General features: G+C 29.6%; 1 protein-coding gene across 3 annotated transcripts in view; it reads right to left on the bottom strand.

The window, feature by feature from the left end:
• MS3_00001578 (uncharacterized protein) overlaps positions 1-21,991 on the bottom strand; it is a gene marked incomplete at its 5' end in the record, with an annotated part of 41,317 nt that extends 19,326 nt beyond the window's left edge. The window contains 2 exons of one of the 3 annotated variants that reach the window (XM_051209042.1): positions 15,441-15,531; positions 21,815-21,991. In XM_051209042.1, coding sequence (XP_051074464.1) covers positions 15,441-15,531; positions 21,815-21,834 — 111 coding nt within the window. The remainder of the gene's footprint in view (positions 1-15,440; positions 15,532-21,814) is intronic. The other 2 variants (XM_051209044.1, XM_012940565.3) reach the window with 2 other exon arrangements.
• Positions 21,992-25,163: the final 3,172 nt, after the last annotated feature.

Here is a 25,163-nt window from a genome sequence, read left to right as displayed (position 1 = left end):
TGGCTACAAAAAGCCATTTGAAGTTTAGGCAGTTACGTTTTTAGGACCTCCAGTACATATTGACCTGAAAAAGTCTACTCTTTCTTATTGCATCTCCGAGCATTACCTGCATGGTTATCTGATAATGAATTTATAAAGAATATTAGTCGCATTATTGAGTGGCTTAACAATTTTGGTCACTTGATCTTACCCGAACTATCTCCTTAAAGTTAACTTTGCTCAGGATGAACAAAAACAACTTTTCACCTCTCTGAGTCTGGCCTGGTAATGTGTAATCCATTTTAATCTCAGGGGTGGAAAGACAGCTTTTTATCCCTGTATTATGTCATCTCTCTTTCACATATTAAATCGTCATTATTTTTCTATTTGATCTTTAATTTATTTTAATTTACTTATTCTTCATGTAAAATTGCCATAAAAGCACTGTGAAGATATATCAAATCGCACCTATTTAGTACATTGAGTAACTACATTTGATAAGTTTAGCGGGTCGTTCTGCCTATTTATTCGTCTATGTAGAAGCAGCAGACTTTTAAATAAACGGAAAAGACTGAGCTCAAAGCCTGTTATTTAATTGCAATGCTAGTATGTAAGGAATGGTAAAGTTGATGCCCATATGACAGAAATGGTTTTTTTGTGTCCTCTCTCAGCTTAGTTATAATAAATCAGGAATCATGTTTTATTTTAAGAGAATGATAAGATAGTCTTCTCTTATTTATTTATGTCAGATCAACTTTTAATACCACATTCCTTGTTATAATTTTCAAATATTTTACCCTATAACCGTTGTTATATACGGTTTTATAAATGCTGTTTTGTTCTTTATCGATCTATATTTTGTTATTCCTCTACTAAATACATAAACAAAAATCTCAAAGAAACTAGATATACACTACCATGACTTCGCTACCATTATTATCAATGGTATGAAATAGTTAATTTTTGCTGTTCCTTATTAGCAGTAAAAATATCTCAACTATTGACTATACTTACTTAACAGAATATAAATTTGATATCTATCCACCTCTAGTTAACTATTCTTACTGAGAATATCATTGAAAGATTAGAACAACATTAGTTAACAACTTTATTATAAAAAAACGTATTGAGATGATTAAAACAATCATTGGATAATTACCGTCACCTTAAATATCAGAAACTTACATTTACTTTGAAAGCTAATCATGGAAATAAATCAGGCAATTTTTAGTTGAATAAAGTAGGTGATTGAAGTTATTGTAATAGACTGTAGAACATTTTATGAATCATCATAAGAAATATATAACTTGGTACAGAAAATTCCTAATTTGTATCAACTCATAATCTAGGAATATATTTCCAAGTTATTAATTAGTTTGGATGGGAATAAAACGTAAAGCAAAATATTGAAAATAAACATCACAGTTTCAAAATATTAACTTACAATAACACACATGATTTCACTTAATGATTTTAGAATCAATCTATTAATTCTATGTTAACTAATATCCATTTTTGTCATAGCGAAGAACCTGTTAAATAATTTGTTGAAGCGGAATCAATTTCCCATGAAGAAAAATCTCATATATCAATCTGGTTATGACTGTTTGTTTTGAAAAAAGTGAGTCAAATTAACTATACGTTATTTCTATTCTCATTTAGTTAATCGATTATTTTATTGTTCATTAGTCAGTTTAAAAAAATGTGTCGTCTCATTTTCTTCATTCGTATGATTTTCAGTCTACATTGCATATAACGAATAATAATTATAACTCCGCCTTGAGCCCCTCTGGGTCTACTACCGGTCCCAAACCCGGATTAAGGAGGAGGATTGAGTATGGGATTAGGGAACCCATCCTGTAAAAAACTAACTCGCTAAAAAACGCTAAGCAGAAAAAATATTTTAAACCATTTAAACTCTGCCCTGGGAGAAGCGCTGGAAGTGGATAGGACACACGTTGAGGAAAGCACCCAACTTGGTCACAAGACAAGCCCTCACTTCGAATCCTCAAAGCCGAAGGAGAAGAGGAAGACCAAAGACTATATTATGCTGAGCAATGGAGACAGATATGAGAAGAATGAACAACAATTTGATAGGACTAGAAAGGTATGCTCAGGACAGAGTGGGTTGGAGTATGGTGGTCGTCGGCCTATCCTCCATTAGGAGTAACAGGCATAAGTAAGTAAATAATGATAATTATCTATTCTTATGTCATCAAGATGCATAATAAAATTGTTATTAGTATAACAGTAAAGCAATTTTTTCCATAGAAATCAATATGCAATAACTGTCTTTGTACTGGATGTCTTTTTAGCTTTCAACTCTTTCATAGTTTCAAGATATACATAGTCGAGATTGTGTAGCATAACGTTTTAAGATGATATATACTAATTTACATTTACTAAGCTACGTCCGTGATAGTTAATTTACATAAATTATTTCGAACCATCCTCTGTTTTTACATCCAGCTGACGAGTCCATAATAGGGCGAAACACACAGCCGGGATCCCACCACTAGCCATCATTCAACTCTGATTCCATTGTTTTTTTTGTGAGAATTCTTGTTAATTCTAATAAACAATATATTTAGATAGTTTTTGAATGACTGTCATTAATAACTAGACAGCTATATAAGATATTATACTCAGTCAAAAATATAGCACGTCTTAACAGATCTAATTCATAAGCATAATTTATGAAATAACCTTAAAATTCACTTACTGTCAGTCTAAAACTTCAATAAAAAGGCAGATAAGTAACTTTTTAATTGAATTATCACTTACAAAGATGTCAGGATTATTGGAAGATCTGAATTAAGTTAGCTTCAGTATTTCTATTACTTAGGTAGATACTAAATGAGAATGTTTAACTGTAATCAGTTTTCTAATAAAGTAACGTTACTTAAATCTATATAAATTACTTTTTAATTCTAATCAGTAAAGGAAAAAGATTTCAATGTTACAAAATTGTCTTATCAATAAAAGTTATCATGCATATTGTTGTATTTACCAATGACTTTTTTCAAATTTCTTCAATTTAGTTTATCAAGTGAGTGAGAGTGTTACTTGCTAATGCTTAACAACTGAATTATGAAATAGAATGGTTCAATGTTTCGTTCATCTTGTTTTCTTTATACTTTCCTAATAACCTATTATCTTATAATCTAAATAAAGAATCTTCTAAGTGAAAACAAAATATCGAATTCTACTTGTTTTATTTCCACTATTTGTACATACATAAAAGATAAATTATGAGAAAACTACTGATACACTAAAATATCACATTGTTTTAAGAAATATACACCCAATAAAGTATCTTAGAATGCCAAAAATTCCTTATTTCCTATTTTTTTAAAATTTGTTTTAAGCATGTAACCCTATTTGTCTATAAGTTGAATAAAAGTAATCAAAAAAAGAGGTACGCCTATATCCACAGTTTACAAATGATTCGATTCAAAAAGAAATAAAGGTGTAAAATTTAGTTCAAAAATTGAAAACACAAAGAGAAAAAAAGGTTATATTTTATGGAAAATCAATCACTGTAAACAATGCAAGATATGTTACTATCTTTGAAGTCAACGAAGAATCTACTAACTTACAATACTTTTACATATTTTATAGGTTAATTATTTATCACGAACATTAAAACACTATAACTTTGATTCTCGTTTGTTCAATATCAGAAATATATTACATAACATAAATGAAATGGTTCACATGAAATAATTTAAAAATGGTATGATTGAGAAAAATAAAATTATGCAATAGGGTTTTCTATAAATTATACATAGTTTATAAATGAAACTTTAAACCAATATGGTAAATTTTGATGTCTAACAAAATTGTTTACTCATTATGATATTAAAATGAACAGATTCGGTACTAATTTAATTCAAATAAAAGTAATACATTGAGTTAAATACTTTTCAGGAGTTTAGATGGTGGTTGGAGTTAGTCGACAGGAAACCCTGAACCCGGGTTTCGTGCTACTTGGCACTCGTCAGCAAGGTGTGACTTACACTAAGCCACGAAACGTCAGAAAATCTCATTTTTCTACTTATTGGGATATTACAAATATACTATTTATTTATAACAATCTACCCAATGCTCAATTTATTCGAAATTATCAAATCAAACTTTGGTAATGATACCTACTTAATTATTATAAGTAATAAAGTTAATTGTTCTTTCTTGAAATGAATATTTGTCCGTTTTGAAGTCTGTAACACATTATTTTTGAAGATTCGATCTTTGTTTTTCCAATATGTTAACATAATAAAATACATCAGCTCGAAATATAAATAAAGAATTCTTTAAATTTATAGTAATCATACATAAATTAGTAGCCAATATCGTGTTATAGAGTGCTGATATAATTTTATCACTCCTTTCGACATTGTAGCCACTAGGCTAAATAGGTTGACATTGTGAACCACTTTGATTTTATGTCAGATGTGTTAGTTATAGGGTTAATGCTAAATAACACGTATTAGTCTTGAAGAAAGTCAGCGGCTTGGGTAGCACAGGATTTTTATTATTGATCAGGTCACTCGATCAAGTTAACTTAAACATCTAAGAAAGCACCAGAAACTTTTATTCATGTTTTTAGAACATATGGAATATAACTAGCAGTGTAATATAGGACGTGTTTTTCATCCTTTTTTAAACTCGCCGGCTAGATGTGACTGCAACCCAACCTTAACACAATACCTTTAACTTCAAACACTATTCCCACTCGAGAAATGAATCCCAGACAGAACAGAAAGCATGTCTTGGACCCCACTGTTAAGTATCATTCTCCTGTACTAAAACCTTGTGAGAAAATTGCTATTTCAAAGAATTCTATGCAGAATGAAAATATACCAGTAAAGATTTGTCAAAATTCAGTATTTTACATCTACAAGGGGATAATTAAAACCCTTACCAATGATAATATAAATTTTGCCCAAGTTCCAGACTAGGATTAGATATGTATATTTCATTTCAATAAAGATATTTAAAACCCTTTGCACTACTCCATTCAATGATAAATGTTTGTATTAATTGACATTAATTTATAGCTGTCCGTTTTATAAAACATTTCAGGAGCAATAAATTTAAATCATAATACTTATGGTTGTATTAGCAGCTAGCAATCTGAAGACTGAATTCATTTATTATTATTATTATTATTATTACTAGGAAGTGAAAGAATTAAACTTTGCATTTACTCCTTAGGGATAAAATTGATTTAGGGCGTTTTTAAATTAACTTCTTTAAACTTTTTATAGTTTTGTTATAAACTCTTTTACATCAATCTACGTATTTTTATTCCTTCCTTAAATTGTACTAATACTTCACAAATAAACAACAAAAAAATGATTGTTTGATTAGTTTAATATATAACTAAACAAATATGATTTGTACTTATAAACTTACATTTCTATTCTATACTCTAATAAATAATTGAATTCATTAATTTACCTCTTTTTCTTTGATTTATTCATGTGTTGTTTTTGTTTTCAATAATAAATCATGCATGTAATTCGTATTTTTTGTTGTTGTTGTTGCTGTACAAATCAAAGAGTTCATTTATATTTCTATTCATTACAATAAATAAACAGATCGTTTCTTTTACTTTTTTTTGGTTTTCCTAAATGCTCGTGATCTAAAGATGTTCATAACATATCACGAATGGGATAAATAAATTTTTTTTTAAAGTTTAACCATAGTTTCCCTCCTACTCAATCACTCAGTTTTCTAAGTATATATACAAGTATTAATTAAAACTTTGGTAAGATCATAATTTATGGACGATATTTAAGTGACGCTAAAATAACCTTGAGAGTGTCTACATACTTACTATGGCTAAATGAGAGTTATAAAGCAGTTTGAAGAATAAGATTTATGATTTATAGTTGATGGTTAGAGTTAAGAATTAAATTTATGATTTTTATCACGAAATGACATCAGCTATAATATTAAAACTCTATTTAGTCAAATGGGTGAATGAATTTCGCACCAAAATCCCAGACCTTTTAACTTATTTGTTATTGGTTCGTTCATAAATTATAGTTTCACCAATATTTTTGTAAAATTTATAATTCACTAACTGTATGATAGTGTTAGTTAATACATGAATAATGAATTCATAATTTTAGCTGATTGTGAATAGGTTAATATAAATGAATTAATCATATTATTTAAAGATAATGTTCAACTAGATATAAAGTTGTTTCACATCTAAACATACACTATCAGTGACATTTAGTAAGCTTCTATAAGCTCATCATTCTTTTCTTGATAACAAAAAACTCATTAATTATATATTATTGTTAAATGAATTCATTTTAATTTGAAAAGAAGCAAGGACAACAAACGTAGCTAAATAAGTTAACTTCACATATTTTGTGAGTTTTTATCAACCACTTATAACGTAGAAACGATTGTCATAATTATTTTTATTCATCTATACACTTTATATAATAGTAATGAAGATTAGTAGAATAATGATAACAAATGTGGAAGTATTAGAAAGTGGTTAAATATTTATATCATTAACTGTAAACATTCCAGAAAAGAAATTCTAAAATATGTGGAAACACATTTTTAAAAAAAGTAATATTAATGCTAGAGTTACGCAATAACAAACAGGAAATTCGATAGAGTAACATAAAAAGGTAAGTGAAGTTTAATAAAACCTGAAAATGAAAAAAAAAGGATTTGTTATTATGAATATGAAATAATATATTATGTAAGTGAATGATAAGAAATAGAAATTAGCATGACAGAAAGAGATTTACAATTGTTCCCTCTTAAACACATAAACACATAGTGGCTAGCAGTGGAATCCAGGACTGATCAATTTCAGTTCTAAAACATCAGTGGGAAGATTCAAGTAAAACAATACCAAGTGGACATAAACTTAGTTTAAACCTTTTAATTGCGATAGTTTTAGAGTAACGTAGTTGATTTAAAGCTATTAAGTGTTGTTGAAAAGCTTTACAAACATCCGTTTACATTATTCACTTAATTTATTATTTGTGAGTAAAGAATAAGGTAAGTGTTATATTTAGAGCTTAGTTTCTTATCATACCACGTTCAGCTAGAGCACTCAAACGCTAGAACTCTCCAAGTTGAAACTGAGAAGACAGAAGACAAACGAAATGGATGCTATTCCAAACAGTGTCAATTATGGTACAGAACTATCAGGTATTCATAATTTTTAGTAAAAATGAAATCATCATTATAGTCCTCCAATCCTCATATAGAGGGCTATTAGCATTTGTCCAATAGGGAAGCTACACGTAGGGCTTCTGGAATATTTTTCCAAAAGATGATTGAATGTAATATCTTCAGCCTTTTCTGAGCTTCTTATAGTTTCTTCAAGTTTATCCTCACAGTAAGTGTGAAGCATTCATTAGCATAACGTAATTGTTTGAATGTAAACATAATAGATAAATTTGGTATCAATCAAACCAGCCACCATGAGTGAATGATAATGTTTTTTTGAAATAATAAGATTAAAATCTGAAATTTTTTTCAAGAATGATTGACTATTGTAATCTAAACTAATAAATAACTACAACTGGGTTCTTTGAATGAATTTCGTATTTATTCAATTCATGTATAAATAAATTTAACAAAGATTAATCAAGAAATGTCTTCTTTTCTCTCGTAATGATGTAATAAACATTTTTTCCCCTAATTAATCAACATTCATATTTCCGCTCATATATCTGTATTATTATTATTATACAAATTTATATTTCATTTTTAACTGTTTGTACTGGGTTTTTATATTTTATTACTTAAAATTATTCAGTAAATCATAACGTGGAAACGGTCAACATGCATGGATAGTATAGTTTTAAAACAACAAACTTTAGGAATTCACTTGGTATTGTTTGTTTGAATATTCCCATTGATGTTTAGGACAGTGACTGATCAGTCTCTTATTGGCATCTGTGCATACTGTGTGTATTACCTCGATATAGCCTTAATTCACATGTATTATATACAAAGATGGCATGTTACAAAGCGTATACTACTCAACTATATGAACAACATATTACTTAAGAGAGAAAAAGCGGTTAATTAAAGTTATTACCTGATTTGTATTTCGATATTTCAGAATACGCTAGAATATACAGATATAATTGTAATACTCACAGCATACATTATATAATTACATGATTATTATATCGAAAGATTCTTAAACCCTGATTATGTCTGTAATAAATTTCATCAGTTCTTAACGCTGTTTTTTGTCTATTTGTTAATTATACTATTTTACAGACCAAAATATTCAATTACTCTGCCAGTTATTTCTCTACCATAGATGATTATTATCTGATTAAGTATTGTCTTACTTCTGTATTATGCATATTAACAGGTCCACAATTTCTATGCGCTTGAATAATGGAGAAGAAAGAGTTAATCACCATATGGTATGTATATTGTAAATACGATCACAGAAATAGATTCTGTTCAGAAAATCAAAAGATGTTTGGTGAAGAAACAGCTGCAACCATATTATGTATTCGTTAAAACGTTTTTTTATAAACATTAAATAGAAAAGCTTATTTTCTTGCTTAATGATAATGACATTATTATAGATAAATTGGGAATGAATCCCTTTGTCAGTAGAAGACAAAATCAAACAAGTTTGGAGTATTATTCAATTATCTGATCGACAAAATCAAATAGGATAGCTCTTTTCTAATATTGATTAATTGTGGTGTTTGAATGAACTAATGATACCTTTGTACTTGTTGAATGCTCAGTTTTGATTTCTAAATACAATACATTCGTTCGTGCTTGTGTCGTACTTCTTGATTCAGTTGCGTTATTTTGGGGATTCTTAGTTCGTAACATTATATTAATCTAAAATAATTAAATGATGTACGCATAGGTTTTGTTCATCTCTTAAAACATTTGAATGAAGGCTTTGAATTTATCAGAGTTTCCCTTCATCACACGAAGTTTTATTTTACAATATGAGAGAACAAATAATCTTAAAATTCACTTGGTGTTTTTTTTACTTGTATGTTCCTATTGTTATTTAGGACTGCAATTGATCAGTCTCTTGTAAGCATATGTGCACCCTGTACGGACTACCTCGATATAGCTTTGGGTCACAAGCTTTTTATAAGCAAAGATGGATAGTGGCCAGCAGTGGAATCCAGGACACTTGTTTCGTCTTATTATAGACCCATCAGCTATATGTACCTGCATCTCAGAGTTGATGATCACTCTAGGACTCGAACCCAGTAACCTCCACCAACAAGAGGCTGATCAACTGCAGTTCTAAATAACAATGGGAAGATACAAGTGAACAACATCAAGTGAATTTAAAACTTCACCCGATCGCACAAGCTAATGGCTATCAAGTTAGTTGATTAACACAGTATGTTTTCTTAAAGAATTCATTTTAGTAACCGTAAGAAAAGACAAAACAATGAAATGAAGTCAGAAACGAAAAAAACTACCATCAATGATTATTATTTTTAAATTCATTTTCTTCTACCGCCTTATGTCATTTTATAATTATCCATTATTTCTTATAGAATAAATGTAACTAACCAAAATGTGTGTAGCAAATTGTTTTATTTCACTGCCAATTATCATCATCATAGTTATAATAATGAATTCCCAGGTTATAACGTGAACATTCATAACAATTCGAATTATTATTTTTTCAAATTGTATTTATAAATGATGTGTTTCTATTCACTTACATGAACTGCTTATTGGACATATTTGTTTACTGGAACAAAAAAATGTAAGTGTATACTATCTTTTCTTTTAAAATAATTAGGTTATACAAATATAATTCCAAATATAATCCATAAAAACTTCTGATACAGATGTAATTCTACTTGTTAAATAATTTTCTAGGATTAAATAAAAATAATATTTATGTAATGAAATGAAGTTTTCAATTTTTTATAGCAACTAAGTTTCATAGTCAGAAATCGATTAGTAGAATCTGGTCAATGATGTAGATTGAACAATATAATATTTACTACTATTCATTGACTTATAAGAAGAAGAATACTTCTTGGAAGTCGATAGAGTCCTTCAGCAATTTCGACTAAGTAACTCAATACTATTGAAAAGTAATAATTTATTAATTTCAATAGCTGCGATCATGAGTCAATTGAAGCTAGACTACTAAGGAAGACCTGGAAACACTAAACGGCCGTTTCGTTCTATTGTGGGACTCCTCAGCAGTGCCGTCCACGACTCATGATCTCAACTATTGAAGTTACTATAATATCCACAAAAACCACTTCTGATGTTATTTTATAAATGATTTGTATAAATAGAGGCTATCTTATTAAAGGTCATCATTTTACTTTATACCACGATCAAAATTCTTTTCCGTAATACGGTATGAGTTTGTATTTATATTTATTTAAAATACCTGTATATTGTATGCATTAGTGAGTAGTTTTCAGTTATCAGTAATGACGATTACTTTAATGGTTTGAAATATATCAAGAATAATAAACGTTTGTTGTTCTTGCTCTATTTAAATTTTTCCATGAGAAAAATTGTATAAAACTTTGATGGTTATTTAGTGACAAATGTATCTGTTTAGTTTAAATAAGTTAAGTGGCAACAAGTTATAAGGTTAAACTCTATGACTTGGCATCAGTCACTTTTAAAAATGATATTTCAATATTCTATGAACAATGGTCATGTTTCAGTTTGTTCAATGTTCTGTTACAAAAGTAATTCTGATAAGAAAAGAGTTTGAATCATATAAAAAATTAGGGATTGTTTATCAGCTACTTGATACTTTGAACGTATAAAAACTATTTTCCTATGTTCTATTAATTTTACACAAACAAGTGATGTTACCTGATGGCGAAAATATGTTAAAATCAAGATATGAAATTACAATGAATCGTGTTTGGCTCACTTTTTATACTTTATTAGTTCATTTCTGTTAGCATCAATCATGAGTTGCTCATATTTATTTTTACGTAAAGCTGGTGTTAGTTCTTTTTTGAAAACTTTGAGTTGTTATTAAAAGATGGGATACATGTTCGTGGATTTATACCATGTCAGGTTTTCATTGTTCGAAATGTGCGTAGTATCAGGCATTTTTTGTCCTTTTTTACCTTCATTTAATGAGTGATGATTGTAAGAGGATAATTTACACTAAGGACTTCACTCCAAGCTGTGATTTTTATTTGTTTGTCCATTCAACAATTTGGAATATGTTGTAATGGTGTGGGACATATATAACTAGCTTCAGATAAAATCCCGGTGGAAATGATGCTCTTATATACAGAGAAAAAATTTAGAAGGCTAAAGGTCAGCAAGCTCACTGTCTTTACGAAGTTCCCAACTACTTTATTGATGACTATTTTTTTAGACTGTGAATCTATTTTGATGTACTGATTCGGGTCATTGTTGAGAACTATAAGCTTTATTCTCGTTAATACTGCTTTTGCCACATACTTCATTGATTGATTTTCCAAATGTCATAATTCCATGAACCAATCTGATGAATAATAAAGTGCTTGACTTGATAATATACAGAAAATAATTTAATCCAGACAATCATTAGTTTTATCTGTCATTTAGATTGATATTTATCAAAATGGCTATTTAGGGTATCATTTCACTCTTATGAGAACAACACTTTAGACTTTCAAGTTAGTGAGGGTTTTTTTAATTTAACAATAATTTCAGATGGGTTTTGTAGATATTATAGTAATTTCAATGGTTAAGATCATGAGCCAGTTGAAGCTAGACCACCATGGAAAACCTGGAAGCACTGAACAATAATTCTTAAATAAGTAACCGTTTATAAATATGCAATAGTAAACATAATCTTTTTGTCGATGAAACACTAAGGGAATACTGTCATACTTAATATTTAAGCATTATAAAGAATAATTTCTAATTAACTGAACAAATTGTTTCCGCACTAACAAGTTACAAAATATAAAGAAAAACAAGAACAAGAAATATTTTACTATCAATCAACATACATCAATCCATTTTTACACACATATATATTTGCTTGCTTAAAATGTTTCGTAAATTTATGACAGAAATACAAACAGGACATAAATAATTAATGATTAATTTCTACATTGATTGAGTCCAGCATTTTATGATGCAAATAAATGTTGATTAGGGTATATATCAAATACATAATCAAAATGGATTACTTCAAAATTATCTTCATTACTCTATATATAATTATTCATTCTTGCAAAATCCTATCCTTGAGATGAATTCTTTAGGCTTTTGGTTTGGAAATCCTATGGTATAAGATAATGTCTACTAGAGTGGTGGGATTTGTATGAATAAAGATTATGATGACCACGAAAAAAAAGCTGTTTCAATGACTTGTTCTTCTACTCTCATATTCACTGTCATTATTATAAGCAGAGTTCATTTACTGTATTTAAACATCTAGATAGTATTATACGCTTCCTAAACATTAGGCTTAGCTTATAGATGGATTTGTTACGTCAAATATCGATATCAAGACAATGCTAAATGATTAAACTCATTAATTAGTAAATAGAAAACCTCCAATATATGTAAGTAACATGATAGAGCTTTAGTTTCTAAAAACAATTTAGAATTCGCCTTTTCATTTCAAAGGAATGAATTTAAAATTATTTTGTTAAGATCGGTTAATTACAGTCTGAAACATTAATGAAATGATTCAAACAACTAATACAAATGTATTTTGTAGGTTTCTTTCCATTTTGTTTTAGAACAGATCATTAGCTACATTTTACCAAATAGAAACAAGAAAAGAAACTACGGTGAGACTCTAATTTATGGACGAGCCAATCAGAGGCGTTTTAGAGATTTCAAGGTTACGGCGCCAATTTCAGTGCTTACTGCTAACGTACGACCGGTTCACAGGGAATTTTTTTACAAAACGTGATAATTGAGCGGCTATAACAAATAAAACGGCGGGACTATGATTTGTGGGCGAAACAATTAGGTACAAGATAAGAGATTTCGGATTTTAACACGATAATCTTGCATCCATTTGGCTAAATAAATTTATGGCATTATAGCTGATGTCAGTTCGTGATGAAAACCCCATGTATAATTCCTAACTAAGGCAAATTACGACATTTATTGAGAACTGGATAATATAAGCACCAGTAACACTGACTGCATCCAGGTACTACAATACATACGGATGTTTGGACAGCGTACAGACTCCTACATACGCTTGGTTATGTGCATCGCGTCGTTATCCACAAGTAGCATTTTGTTCACTCAACAACCGGAGTGCCCATAAACAATATTGAAGCTATGTGGTCGAGGCTGAAAGAATATTTGAGACTTTATCATGGCTCCAGATGCCGACTATTCTGTAGCCGTATGGATGATTCCCTCTACTGCATGCATTACGATTTTAGAACCTCTTAACCTCTTTCTAACCTTGATGAGTTTTTGAAACACATGTAAGAAATGTATCCACTTTATTTCCTTGGTTTTGTATAGCATATTTTTACTCTATACTGTCTGTTTGCTGATTGGCTAATATTTCTCAAGGTCACTTGAGATTCTTTCAAAGGTCGTCCATAAATTAGAGCCTCACCGAAATTACTTTTTTTTAAATTATGTAAATTAAGTGACAAGATATTGAAAAATGAAAGAAAAAAATTATTTGGTCAAAAGGTTCGAAATTCTACGAAAATCGAATGTTTAACGGAAATTGATTTCGAAATTACTTCTTAAGTGAATCATTAATATCACCCAGAAATATATGTAATATAAGATCAATGAAAATCATTACTAAATGTGTTATGATCCTAAAAATGATCCTTCCCTTTATTTTTATATTTTTAATCTAATTTTTCTTATTAAATACAACAGTCCAAAAATATCATCTTTAACTTAAGAAAGAAATTGAGATCATTATATAATAAAAATATTTTTAACAATATTAATTTAATTAAAGATTTTTCAAACAGAATCATCTACAGCAACTATCATGGTTAATGTAATCGATGTGGAAATATTGTACGATTTAGTCAAATATGTAATAGGTCAACTATATTTAATGATTATGAAAAGCGTAGAAACAATCTTCAAAACTTTATGAATAATCTGAAATTAGTTTTTTTTAATATTTCTTAAGTGAATATGAATATGAAGTGAATCTTAAAGCAAACAACATTTATTACTTTAGTGGGGCCCTTTATTTTGTCGTCATTTAGATCGGACGATATTTTCGATGGGCTCATCACTTTAGTGATCCGAGATCTGACTCCAAGTAGATCGTATGAATGTTTGTTATCGCCTATCCTCGTATATAATCATCGACTTAAATCGCGTTAGTTAGTAACGGAATTAAATAAATCAAATAACGAGAACGGACTTTTGAATATATATATTTTGTACATGAAGCGAAACGATGCGCCGTGGGAATGGTATGTTAGCCAACTCCTTTTTGTCAAGTGTTGATCAATATTTATAGTCACACAATAATAAGTTACAGACATGTGATAAATGGGATAAGAATTGTACACACATATGCACTCATATAATAACAGTCAAGACTGATAAGGGAATAATCAACAAGGTCAAAATATAACTCAAGTAGAATGAATAGACTGGCTTGTGCGAAAGCAAGAATAAGGTATATGGGCTTAACACAATAACCGACACTACATTATTATGGAAAATATCCTGTATACTCACATAAAAAATATAATTGTTTGATCAGTGAGTAGTTTTATGTTCATGAACAAATAAACTGTTATTCAGACACTTGAATGCATAATTACTGTCCAACTGAATTACTTATCTAAAGTGAACATCTGTCTTTGTTTACCATCTGAAGAAGTTAATTGATTATTTAGTTTCATACTATTTTCAGAAATTACTTTTGAAAGACTAATCTACAACCATCCTGTTTCATAACAGCAGAGTCTTTGTAAGATTATCAGTTTTGTAAAACCAATTTCAAACTAATAAAATCGTAATCGTTAGAAGCTTACTTTCAGAACAACTTATTACTTTTAAGTTTCATATCAATATTTTGAACTAGCCACAGTAATCATCTTTTATGTAGCTGGAAGTAAAACATAATGTACAGTTAATCCACCCTATCCTACAAATATTTTTATTCTCGATCTGCCTAAACTTGTAAGGCGAAATAACTGCACAAAACACTATAGTTGCAGTAAAAATGTATGCTTACATTGGAAAACCTTACAGTTTTAGTGGTAAAAGTGGCTATTATGGTGCTAAACCAAGGGTTACATCCCGAAGTACAAATCGCCCAACTATAGTGATGCAGGTCTGGTCTCATTTTGTGTTAAGATCAAGAATTGTCAAGGTTTTATTTGATCAAATGAAGCACGTTTATAGTTTTGTATGAGAATCACTAATTATCTAAACAAAGCCACTTCATGGTAAGCAGTAGTGTACAGGTTTTTTATTTTGTTAATACCAATGATATCAGTTAACATGCTTACCTTTGAAGAAACGACATTACCAGACGATTCACCAACTCCTAACATTTTTCTTGCTTTGTATCTGCTCAGCAAATCCGAAGAACTTTCTTTGCTGAAATAAAACGGGAAAAAACAATATTTTGACGGTAAAATTTCAAACATTTATTACTTCAGAATATAATTAATGAATATATCTTTTTCATAGTTTAATTTAGTATCAAGAGCCAACTATTATTATCAACGATATAATAGTATAATTATGGTGTGATTTTGCTATGTGTAAACTTCTTTTATGACAGTAACTTCACATGTCTTAACGGCATACATTGACTAAACCCGCTATAATCCAAAGTAGAATATTATATTTTAAATTTATGCATGATACATTAGTGTTTGTAATAGAGAATAATGTGGAAACAATTTTCGTTTTCACTTTAAGCAAAACAATCTATATGAAATTTTGGAATTTATAGTCCTGATGGGTATTAAATGCGTTTTTCAAGATTTATGTGAATATACTCAATAATATCATGTGTGTGCTACTGATGTTGATAGATATAAGTAGTATGTATCATCAATTGAATGTGAAATGCCTGGCGGAAAAAGGTTAAGAAAGTCGAAAAGAAGAGAACGAGAACAGAGAATGATTGGTTTGGAAACGGAAGAATAATCAAGTCTGAGACAATTGATTAACATTTTGCAAATGAAGTATGTACAATATAGTTCTCAAATTTTACTAATTTTTTCTGTAATTTTGTATTGGTTGTCCTCACCCGTGTTTTCGTTCACTACAGTATAAGATTATGATTATCAGAGTACATTTGGAATAACTTAGGATTAATTACCGACACTGTAATACAAAATCTTCGTAATGATAACCTTCGTTTATTAGGAATTTTGTCACATTTCATAAACAGGAAATGATCATTTTCATAACTTTTCAACTTAATTATCTAAAAAGAAAATGTATTATTTAATCTTGACAATCCGGGAAATAGACTTATTCCAATTTTCTAGTTCAGACTATATCATTCATGATTTATGTTACTTAATAAGTCCTGACAATCACTTCTAGCTTTCTTGAAAAACGTTAGGTATACTGTAAAACTATATATATACAGTTTGGAGAGCCAATGTTTGTGAGACTATTTCGGAAGCAAGAATTCCTCACATACATACACATATATATAAGTAAACTATTATTTTTAAAAATGCTTCTTATTGAATGAATAACGTTTTTTCGTATGGAACGCTGTTACTTCCCTAAAATGAATAAACTGATATTTCATATACATAGTTCCCTTTATTCATTTTATTCTGCATCAATCTTCATTGTTGCTCTCTTTAAAAATAATATTTGACGGTCATAAATATTGTCTATTAGAGTTTCTAGTTTATTTTATTTTCTTTTAAACTGCAAGTTTTATTGTTCCGATAAATTATTTGATCACATGTAATGTTACTTTGTAATGATTTATGTTATTACGAACAGAGCCGAGTTTTATTTCGGTTCCATAATACATTTCCTCCAAATTATCGAATTTTTCATATCATGTTTTATAAATCAAGTGAGCGTACCGTTAATTTTAATGATGATGATGATGATATGCTGTATATAGATGTAAAAGTATGCACCTTAATGTATTGAACGCATATTTTGACAGTACTTGAACCAATCACTACATTTTTAAAACTGATCGTCATCACAAATGATTACATTTTTACTAAATAGCTAGATGTTAAACTAATAACCATTATATCGGGTATTTTTTAAAAAGATTACTCATTTGTTTCATTGATGGACATGTGTTTAACAAATGAGATGAATTTCACTACATCACCAAGAAATTGTTTAGAATTTGCTTGAGATTTGTAAATCACTTCGTTTCATTCAAGAGACGTCTGGAAATTTCTTTAAATAAATTAAGAATTTTTTGTCATTCATATTTTATTGAATAATTTTCGACTGGTTACTAATACACATGAAAGTGAATTGGCTGATAGGATTTGAATTGTCAGGTCTGAGACTTTTATTTAACTTGATTCGTAGCTTTGTCTAATGAAGTCAACATTGTTTTTTTTCTTTTTATGATTAATAAACTTTGTTTGTGTTGATTTAATTTCATTTATGTTGAGACATATTAATATTAAAGTAAAGGCGATTTGTATCTGTAAGACATATATATGTAACTTCATAAGGTTTTCAATTTAGAAACTAATTACAGAATGAAATAGTATCGATTCTTTGTCACTGGGTACCATAGGACCGTACTTCCAGTCCCTTATGGATTAGACCCCTAGGTCAAAGCTTCGAGGATTAGCCACCTAAAAAAACCAACTGCATTGCTTTGGGCACTTAGGTAGTATATCATCTCTCGCACAAACTTTATGATCTGTATGGTGCATGTATATAGTGGGGCCGCTTTGTACCAACATTTATGCCTCTAAATGAATAAAACCCATGGAGATTAGTTAATTTGTTTTTAACTAACTGGAATAAACCAGTCTTTCACTCCTGAAGAAGAGTGATATTTACATTCAAGCTTTCAATCAGGTCTAAATGAATCGATGACATGTAACCAATCAATTATTTTCTCGAATTTGATTATTTTATTTTGTATTATGGTGAACTTATGAATGTCAATAATTAAACCTGAAAATATTGAACATTAACTTGGTTAAATTTTAGTTCCAACAATATCGAGGGTTGAACGAGCTTGTAAAAATCGACACTTTTCTTACAACGCTGTCGAGTTTGATGAAGTAGACATCATGGATTGCAAGTTAATCTGTAGTTTATTCTACTTATATCTGTCGACATAAGTAGTATGTAAAGCCAAACGAAAGTATAAACCTTGGCAGCAGAGACTAAGAAGATCAAGTTGAAGAGAATAGAAGAAAAAACAGACAGGAATTGTGAACTGGAAGAATCATACAGAATTTGAAGTACAGAAATTAGCAAATGAAGTATTCAGTGCACGGTTCTCATATTTTAACAAGATATTCTGTAATTTTGTTATATAATACATTGATTATCTTCACCAGTGTTTTCGTTCATTACAAACTTTTTCCTACTTTCGGGCTCTATTCAATTCTAACTATGTTTGCGAACCCCGTTTACCTCGAACTTAAAAATAAATTCATTTCTTCAGATGACCATCATGATAACGCTTTCAAATGGTATTTTTATCTCCAAAAATAATCAAAATTTTCCACTTTATGATATACAATCTATTGTTTTCACTTAATAGGAGTTTTTTTATTTCTAATTTTAGTAAATTCACTATTATATTCTAAGCTTTAATTTTAATTTCACCCGTAACAAAGCATAATTTCATCCCATATTCTTTACTTAGAGAAGCCAAATATAATTATCCCTAATTTTTAGCTAAAAAAAATATATGAAATCAAAATAAAACATAGTCAATAAATCACGAATATCACTTCCTATTGCTTTTGATGATACTTATCAGAATGATTGTAAATATGAGAAAACGGGTTTTGATTTAGTCCAAAATTTATGCTTTATCTTTTCATTCTATTAAACGAACACATTTTTGAAGATAGACTATTAACATTTCAATGGTTAAGATCATGAGTCAGTTGAAGCTAGACCACCATGGAAAGCCTGGAAGCACTGGACGGCCGTTTCGTCCTATAGTGGGACTCCTCAGCAGTGCGCATCCACGACCTCGCCACCCTGAGAGATTCAAACCCAGGACCTACTGGTTTCGCGCGCGAGCACTTAGCGTTTAACAATAATTATAATCAAATACTGATCAATAACCTCGTGATCAGATATCAACACTTATCTTGTTCAACAAATTGTTTATCGTATCACGAGTGTCTTCTTTGCTTGGTTAATATGAGATTTTATTAAATCTGAACTAATTTTATGATCTATTTTGTAGTTTTTTAAGTAATAGACATTTTATTAAGAAGAGGAGAGTATCAACATCATTGTAGATGCAATTCTAGTTGCAATGTTAATTTAATCTATTCGATGTTTTATGTGTGAAACCGACAACTCATTACCAATAGATAACAACTATCATGATTCTGCAGTAATACTATCCGCTATTAAGAAAAAATCTTATTGATTACCAGTTAGTAATCAATATGAAGCCGATCAATGGAACAAAACTATCTTAAATATCTCAGCTCTACAGTAAGACACAAATTGCTAGAATCGTTCAGTGAGAATTTCTCTAAACATGACAAGGTGAATTGAATTATGACAATACGGAGGGCATCAGTTCCCTCAGAACTGAAGTCAAGCCTTGGCAACGTGTAATTAGTGATAAAAAACCTAGATCCAGAATTATAAATTGATATCTCATAACAATCAACATAATAAGAACATACTGAAATTTATTTGGACAATATAAAATACCAAAGTACTTTTTTAGGTTAGCTGACTGTCTGTTAACTATATGCTGTAAACGTATGGTGTAACATTATTCCCACATATTTGCCTAAATTACAATAAGATTAACATTTGTAAAGTTTGATAACTACATTCAATTTATACTTTTTGGATTTCTACACAATTTTTTTTCACAGTGAATCAGGAATAAAGTATAATGTATAATAAGGTATAAAAGTTCCATCATACCTTATCTAGCAAATATACTCTATGACTAACAGGTTGTTAGAGTTAACGTAGTCAATAACCTGTAGTCTTAAACAAGTCTCTAATTTGGAAAGTTGTACAGATTCAAATCTTTTTCCTTCCTTTTTTGTTGTTGCTCTTTCATTTTTGCAAAAGATTTTGTCGGAATATCTTATGCTGAGAATTATGTATTGTGCCAAAATATAATATTGAATAAGGCCATTAATCATAATAATCATAGTAATAACAATCTTTTCAAATTTACTGAGTGATTCGTTGAATAAAATATATAACGCTTCTATGTTATTTAAGACTACGACTTATCTCTGTTAGTGTACATTTAAAACAGAATAGGGATTTCTACTGATTCCCTTCAGTTTCTAAAAACCTTATACAAAACATTTGACGATTATGTCTTGTAAAATATACTGTTGTCAGATTGCTAGATGGATGATTTTAATGAGAAGTTTGAGACTAACTTAAATGTTGTGATATATGTCTGTTGTGAAACGAGAGTAAAACTATCAGTAGTTTGGAATAAATTAAGTATTGGTTAGAGAGTTAACAATAAATATATTTCTATTATTTATTTACTCTGAAGAGGTGCCTTGCAGCAAGTTACGAAACATCAGAAATACAATTTTTCTACTCATTGGAATATAACAAAAATATATTTATTGTTGTTAGTGACTCTGATTTAATCAGCAACTGAACTGTTCATTGATTTCAGAATAATTTAATGGCACTCTTCGTATATTGTTATGTCAATTGTAGGATCACTTTTATTGACGAACAATATCTCAAAACACATAAATGTTCCTAAGACATGGATATGTAATTTGTCAGTAATTTTCAATATCGACTATTGGTCACAAAAGTTACCATTTATACAGTGCTTAACCTGTAAACAATTACTTTGCATATATTAATATAAGTCAAAATACGGACTGTCTCAATAAATTATGTGAGCGAAAAAACTGTACCAGTTATACGCATTCAGTAGTGGTCCATTACACCTCATTGATTTCAAAATACCTTAAACACTTAGTAACACAGACTCAATACAGCATAATGTGTGTTCTTATTGATGTATCCATTGTGTACTGCATAATCAATAATTAGATTGTCATAGATTACTTCTCATAGTTTGCTAGAATTTTATCCGTATGTCCAGTACTCTTTAAATGTTAACAACCCACGCAACGGTAAACATGTAAGCTCGAACTTTTTTGTCTTAAGCAAGGATAATTAAATATGTGAACATCATGGTAGTTATATGTAAGACAAAGGGATTAATAAAAATTGTTGTCACTTAATTTCTATTATTATATCACAGTAGTGCTGAGGTATAAAAAGACACAACTGTAAGTGTTGTTGTGACAACACCAACAGGTCATAATACTTATTTTGATCAACTATAACAAAACCCTGGTGATAAAGAAAACTCGGCTTGATAAATAAGCATTTAATCCATCAGAAGCTTTGTACACAAAAGACAAAGTTGGAAAGAAGTGACTAATAATTATGTCTAAAATCATGTAAAGCATATCATACGATATTGGTGATAAGACAGCATAAAAATCAAATGAGCTACTGCCGAAATGTCTGAATTGTCGTTAGCCCTCTATTTTAGTTATTCAGTTTATTACCAATAGTTAACGGATGATGTGATCAACCTTTCAATAAATACTAACTCTTTTGTTAGTCTTCCTGATACATATTTAGTTTAGTGTGTATTTCTGGTTCAGATTTTATAAAAATCATAATAATCTACTTAACTTACCGTTCAATGAAGGCTTTCATGTCGATATATGAATTGGCTGCTTGAACCACTGAATTCTATTTGATATTATTTGCTGTGTTGTGTAAAACTAAATTTCTTAGTTTTTGTTTAGATTGTTGTTTCATGTACCAAAAGAACTTAACACATTTTCTCTAAAATGTTTATGCTGTATATTTAGTGAATGAGTTTTAAAAAGAAAATTTATTCGTTCCTAACTTTTGATTGGTGCTTTTTATTCAACCAATGGAAAACTTTAAATCTGTTTCAATTTATGATGTCTCCTGGAACATAACAACTTGTTTTAACTGCATCTATAAAAAGTGGACAAGATGAGTGGTACTTAAGACCTGTTCATGAATAAAAGGAATCAAAATCTAAAGACCTGAATCCTTATTACTTTTTTTAAAAGTAATAGTAATGAGACTCATTGTTTGTTTACAATTTAAATATCCGAACTATTGGGTTACCATGGTGAAGCCTTTTTAGTTGTAAAACAATGTTTATATCTTCCGTTTTAAAACACTGATCTAAAGAAATCTAGGTAAAACAATGATAACGTATAACTGGTCTTGTAGATATTATCAAAATGATAATTTCAGGAAGTTGTTTTATTGTTAAATCACTCAAGCTATTATTTTTGAATTGTAATTAGTAAGCAAGATGGAACGTAGTCTAGAATACAGTTTATTTGTTGACAGTTTCTACTATTTGTATTAATTCATGACAACAGTGATTCGTCACAATAATTAATGCTATAATTGTATCTTTATAACTTACTACACTATAGTGAAGAAATAAATTTAGGATATAAATGAATGGACAGTGGCGCAATTTCGTGGATTGGTAAAAGTTAGACATTAACACCGTTGACTGTCTGATCAGTTGTCTAGGGATTAAGCGTTTGCGCGCGAGACCGACAGGTCTTGGGTTCTAATCCCGTGGGCATTATTTGGAAGGCGCACAGTTGAAGAGTCCTACACTAGGACGAAACGACCGTTCAGTGCTTCCTGGTTCTCCATAGTGGTCTAGCTTTAATTGACTCATGAATTCAACTATCAAATTACTATAATATCCACAAAATCACCTTTCTGATATAAATGAATTCTCAACTACTTATTCATATACATGCTACAGTTAATTAATTAATATCATGTACGTCTGCACTTCAGCTATTCAGTCTATTAGTTTTATATCCTTCATATGAGTGAAATATTAGTTTAATTTAAATTTGTATCCTGTAGGTAAAGTTGAGATAGAAGTAAACATGCAATCGGATTAATTATTTTCTAATATTCATTCATTATAAAAAGTGGCTTTGTCCAAAAAACCACCACAAAAAAAATTAATGAAAAATAAAATATAATTGTGTAAGTGATTACTTCAGTCACGAAAATGTAAGCACCGACTTCATTATTATAGAGTCTATGACTCTTAGACAATAAAACGGTAATAATTTTCTTAAGAACGTTTAAATCTGGAATTTCTCATATCATTATGTGAATAGACGTTCATGAATGAATTACGTCATATGATTGATTATGTCTGAAAATGTCTATTAGGAATTGTATAAGAAATATTATTAAGCCTTTAAGTGATTCATACTTAAAGTTATGAAAAATAAATAAAGTACAAAAATGAAGCACCTCATTTATGATTAACCAGTCACTAAGTATTGACAAATATCATCTATCATAAGTCCTTTTTAATGTTGATCGGATTCTATCGATCAAGTTGCAATCTGGCAAATAGTATTAATGACTTAATATCCCATTTGTTATGCATAGATTTGAGGTGGTAGTGACAGTGAGGTATCCAACAGGATATTCCAGATCTAGGTTTCGTGTTGTTTGGCATTCTTTAGCAAGGTGTACCATTGATCTTGAGGAGAATGATGCTTTCTGGTGGATTCAATCCTATATCACCCATATTCACAATCAGAGTTGTTATCACTGTCGAGCAGCAAGTACTACCAGTTGATACCTTACATCTCAGAATAATAAATGGAATATCGAGTCATTTAGACTAGTAGTAAGATTGCAACTTGGTTGATAGAAATTCGATCAACACTAAAAAGGACCTGACTCACATGACATTAGTTACTACTCAGTGATCAATCAGTTGTAACTACATCTCAGTCCTACATAAGATTGACTGCATAAATAGCTCAATGGTAACGTACCTGATTGTGAAAGTGGGTGATATGGGATCGAATCCACCAGGAAGCATCAGTCCCATCAACATCATGGGTATACCTTACTGATGAGTGCCAAACAACATGAAATTTAGGTCCAGCGTTTCATGTCAATTTTCTCCAACTACCACCTCAGTGTACTTCATATACTGATGAATGAATAAATTCTGAACTTGATCTAAAAACTTCAACCTTAATATAATATACCCCTGAAGAAATTGTGATTCAATCATGCCAAAATTTACTATTTTGTGAACTAGAAGAAATGGAATCTATGTGGTGATGAAAAGGTAAGATTTGTCAGAAATTACCCCAGTTATAAAGATTTTCCAAAATAGTGTTCCCCAATATTGTAATTGATATGATGTGATGAGAAAGTCAAATTCCATTATTTTACTCATTGCGATTGTTATTCAACATTACTTCACTTTTAATTCACTGTGTTAATTACTCAATGTAGCATTCGGTTTTGGTTTCCAGTATGGTATTTCATTTGGTATAACATTAATCTATTGGAGTGTAATGTTTATTCAAGTTAATATACGATATACTTGTATTAAATTGACGGAAACTATACTCAATATGATATGCAGAGTGTGATTTGTTATAACTCTGAGTAGTTTTCCTCTATATGATTTACTTCTAATTAACAATCGAAATGGGTGTATAATCAATATATAACGTGTATTTTCGTTTAGGTTTGTTGTCATGTTTAAAGATTAATAAATCTTCACTTGAATCAATCTTGGTGTTTATACTTCACGTCGTTGAAATTTTAATGCTTCGGTGTTCCAAGAATAAATAATACAATGAGAATAATTCCCTTTGAAAAATCTACCTGCCTCAAAAAAGAATTCCCATTCAATATTTATGTTTTCTCAATAAAATTATTGATCAAAGAAATTGAATTTACATACGCTCAAATGATATTCATGGAAAACGCAAACTTTAACATGCGTTTCATCAAAACAAAATCAGAAATTCCAAGTGAACAATTAAATTATTTAAAGTTTAAGATAGTTATGGAATGTTATCACTTAGCAAATTTGTATTTTACTTTTCCAGGGGGTTTATTTCAAACACCTTTTAGAAAAAAGCTTTGTCATTTGAACCAGCATCATGTCTACATTTATTCTGTTAAATCGGAGTAATAAAAAA

Source organism: Schistosoma haematobium, chromosome 1, assembly GCF_000699445.3.
Source record: "Schistosoma haematobium chromosome 1, whole genome shotgun sequence".
NCBI classification, from domain to species: Eukaryota; Metazoa; Platyhelminthes; class Trematoda; order Strigeidida; family Schistosomatidae; genus Schistosoma; species Schistosoma haematobium.
Note: the sequence above shows the minus strand (reverse complement) of the source record. Positions and strands in the feature narration are given on the sequence as shown.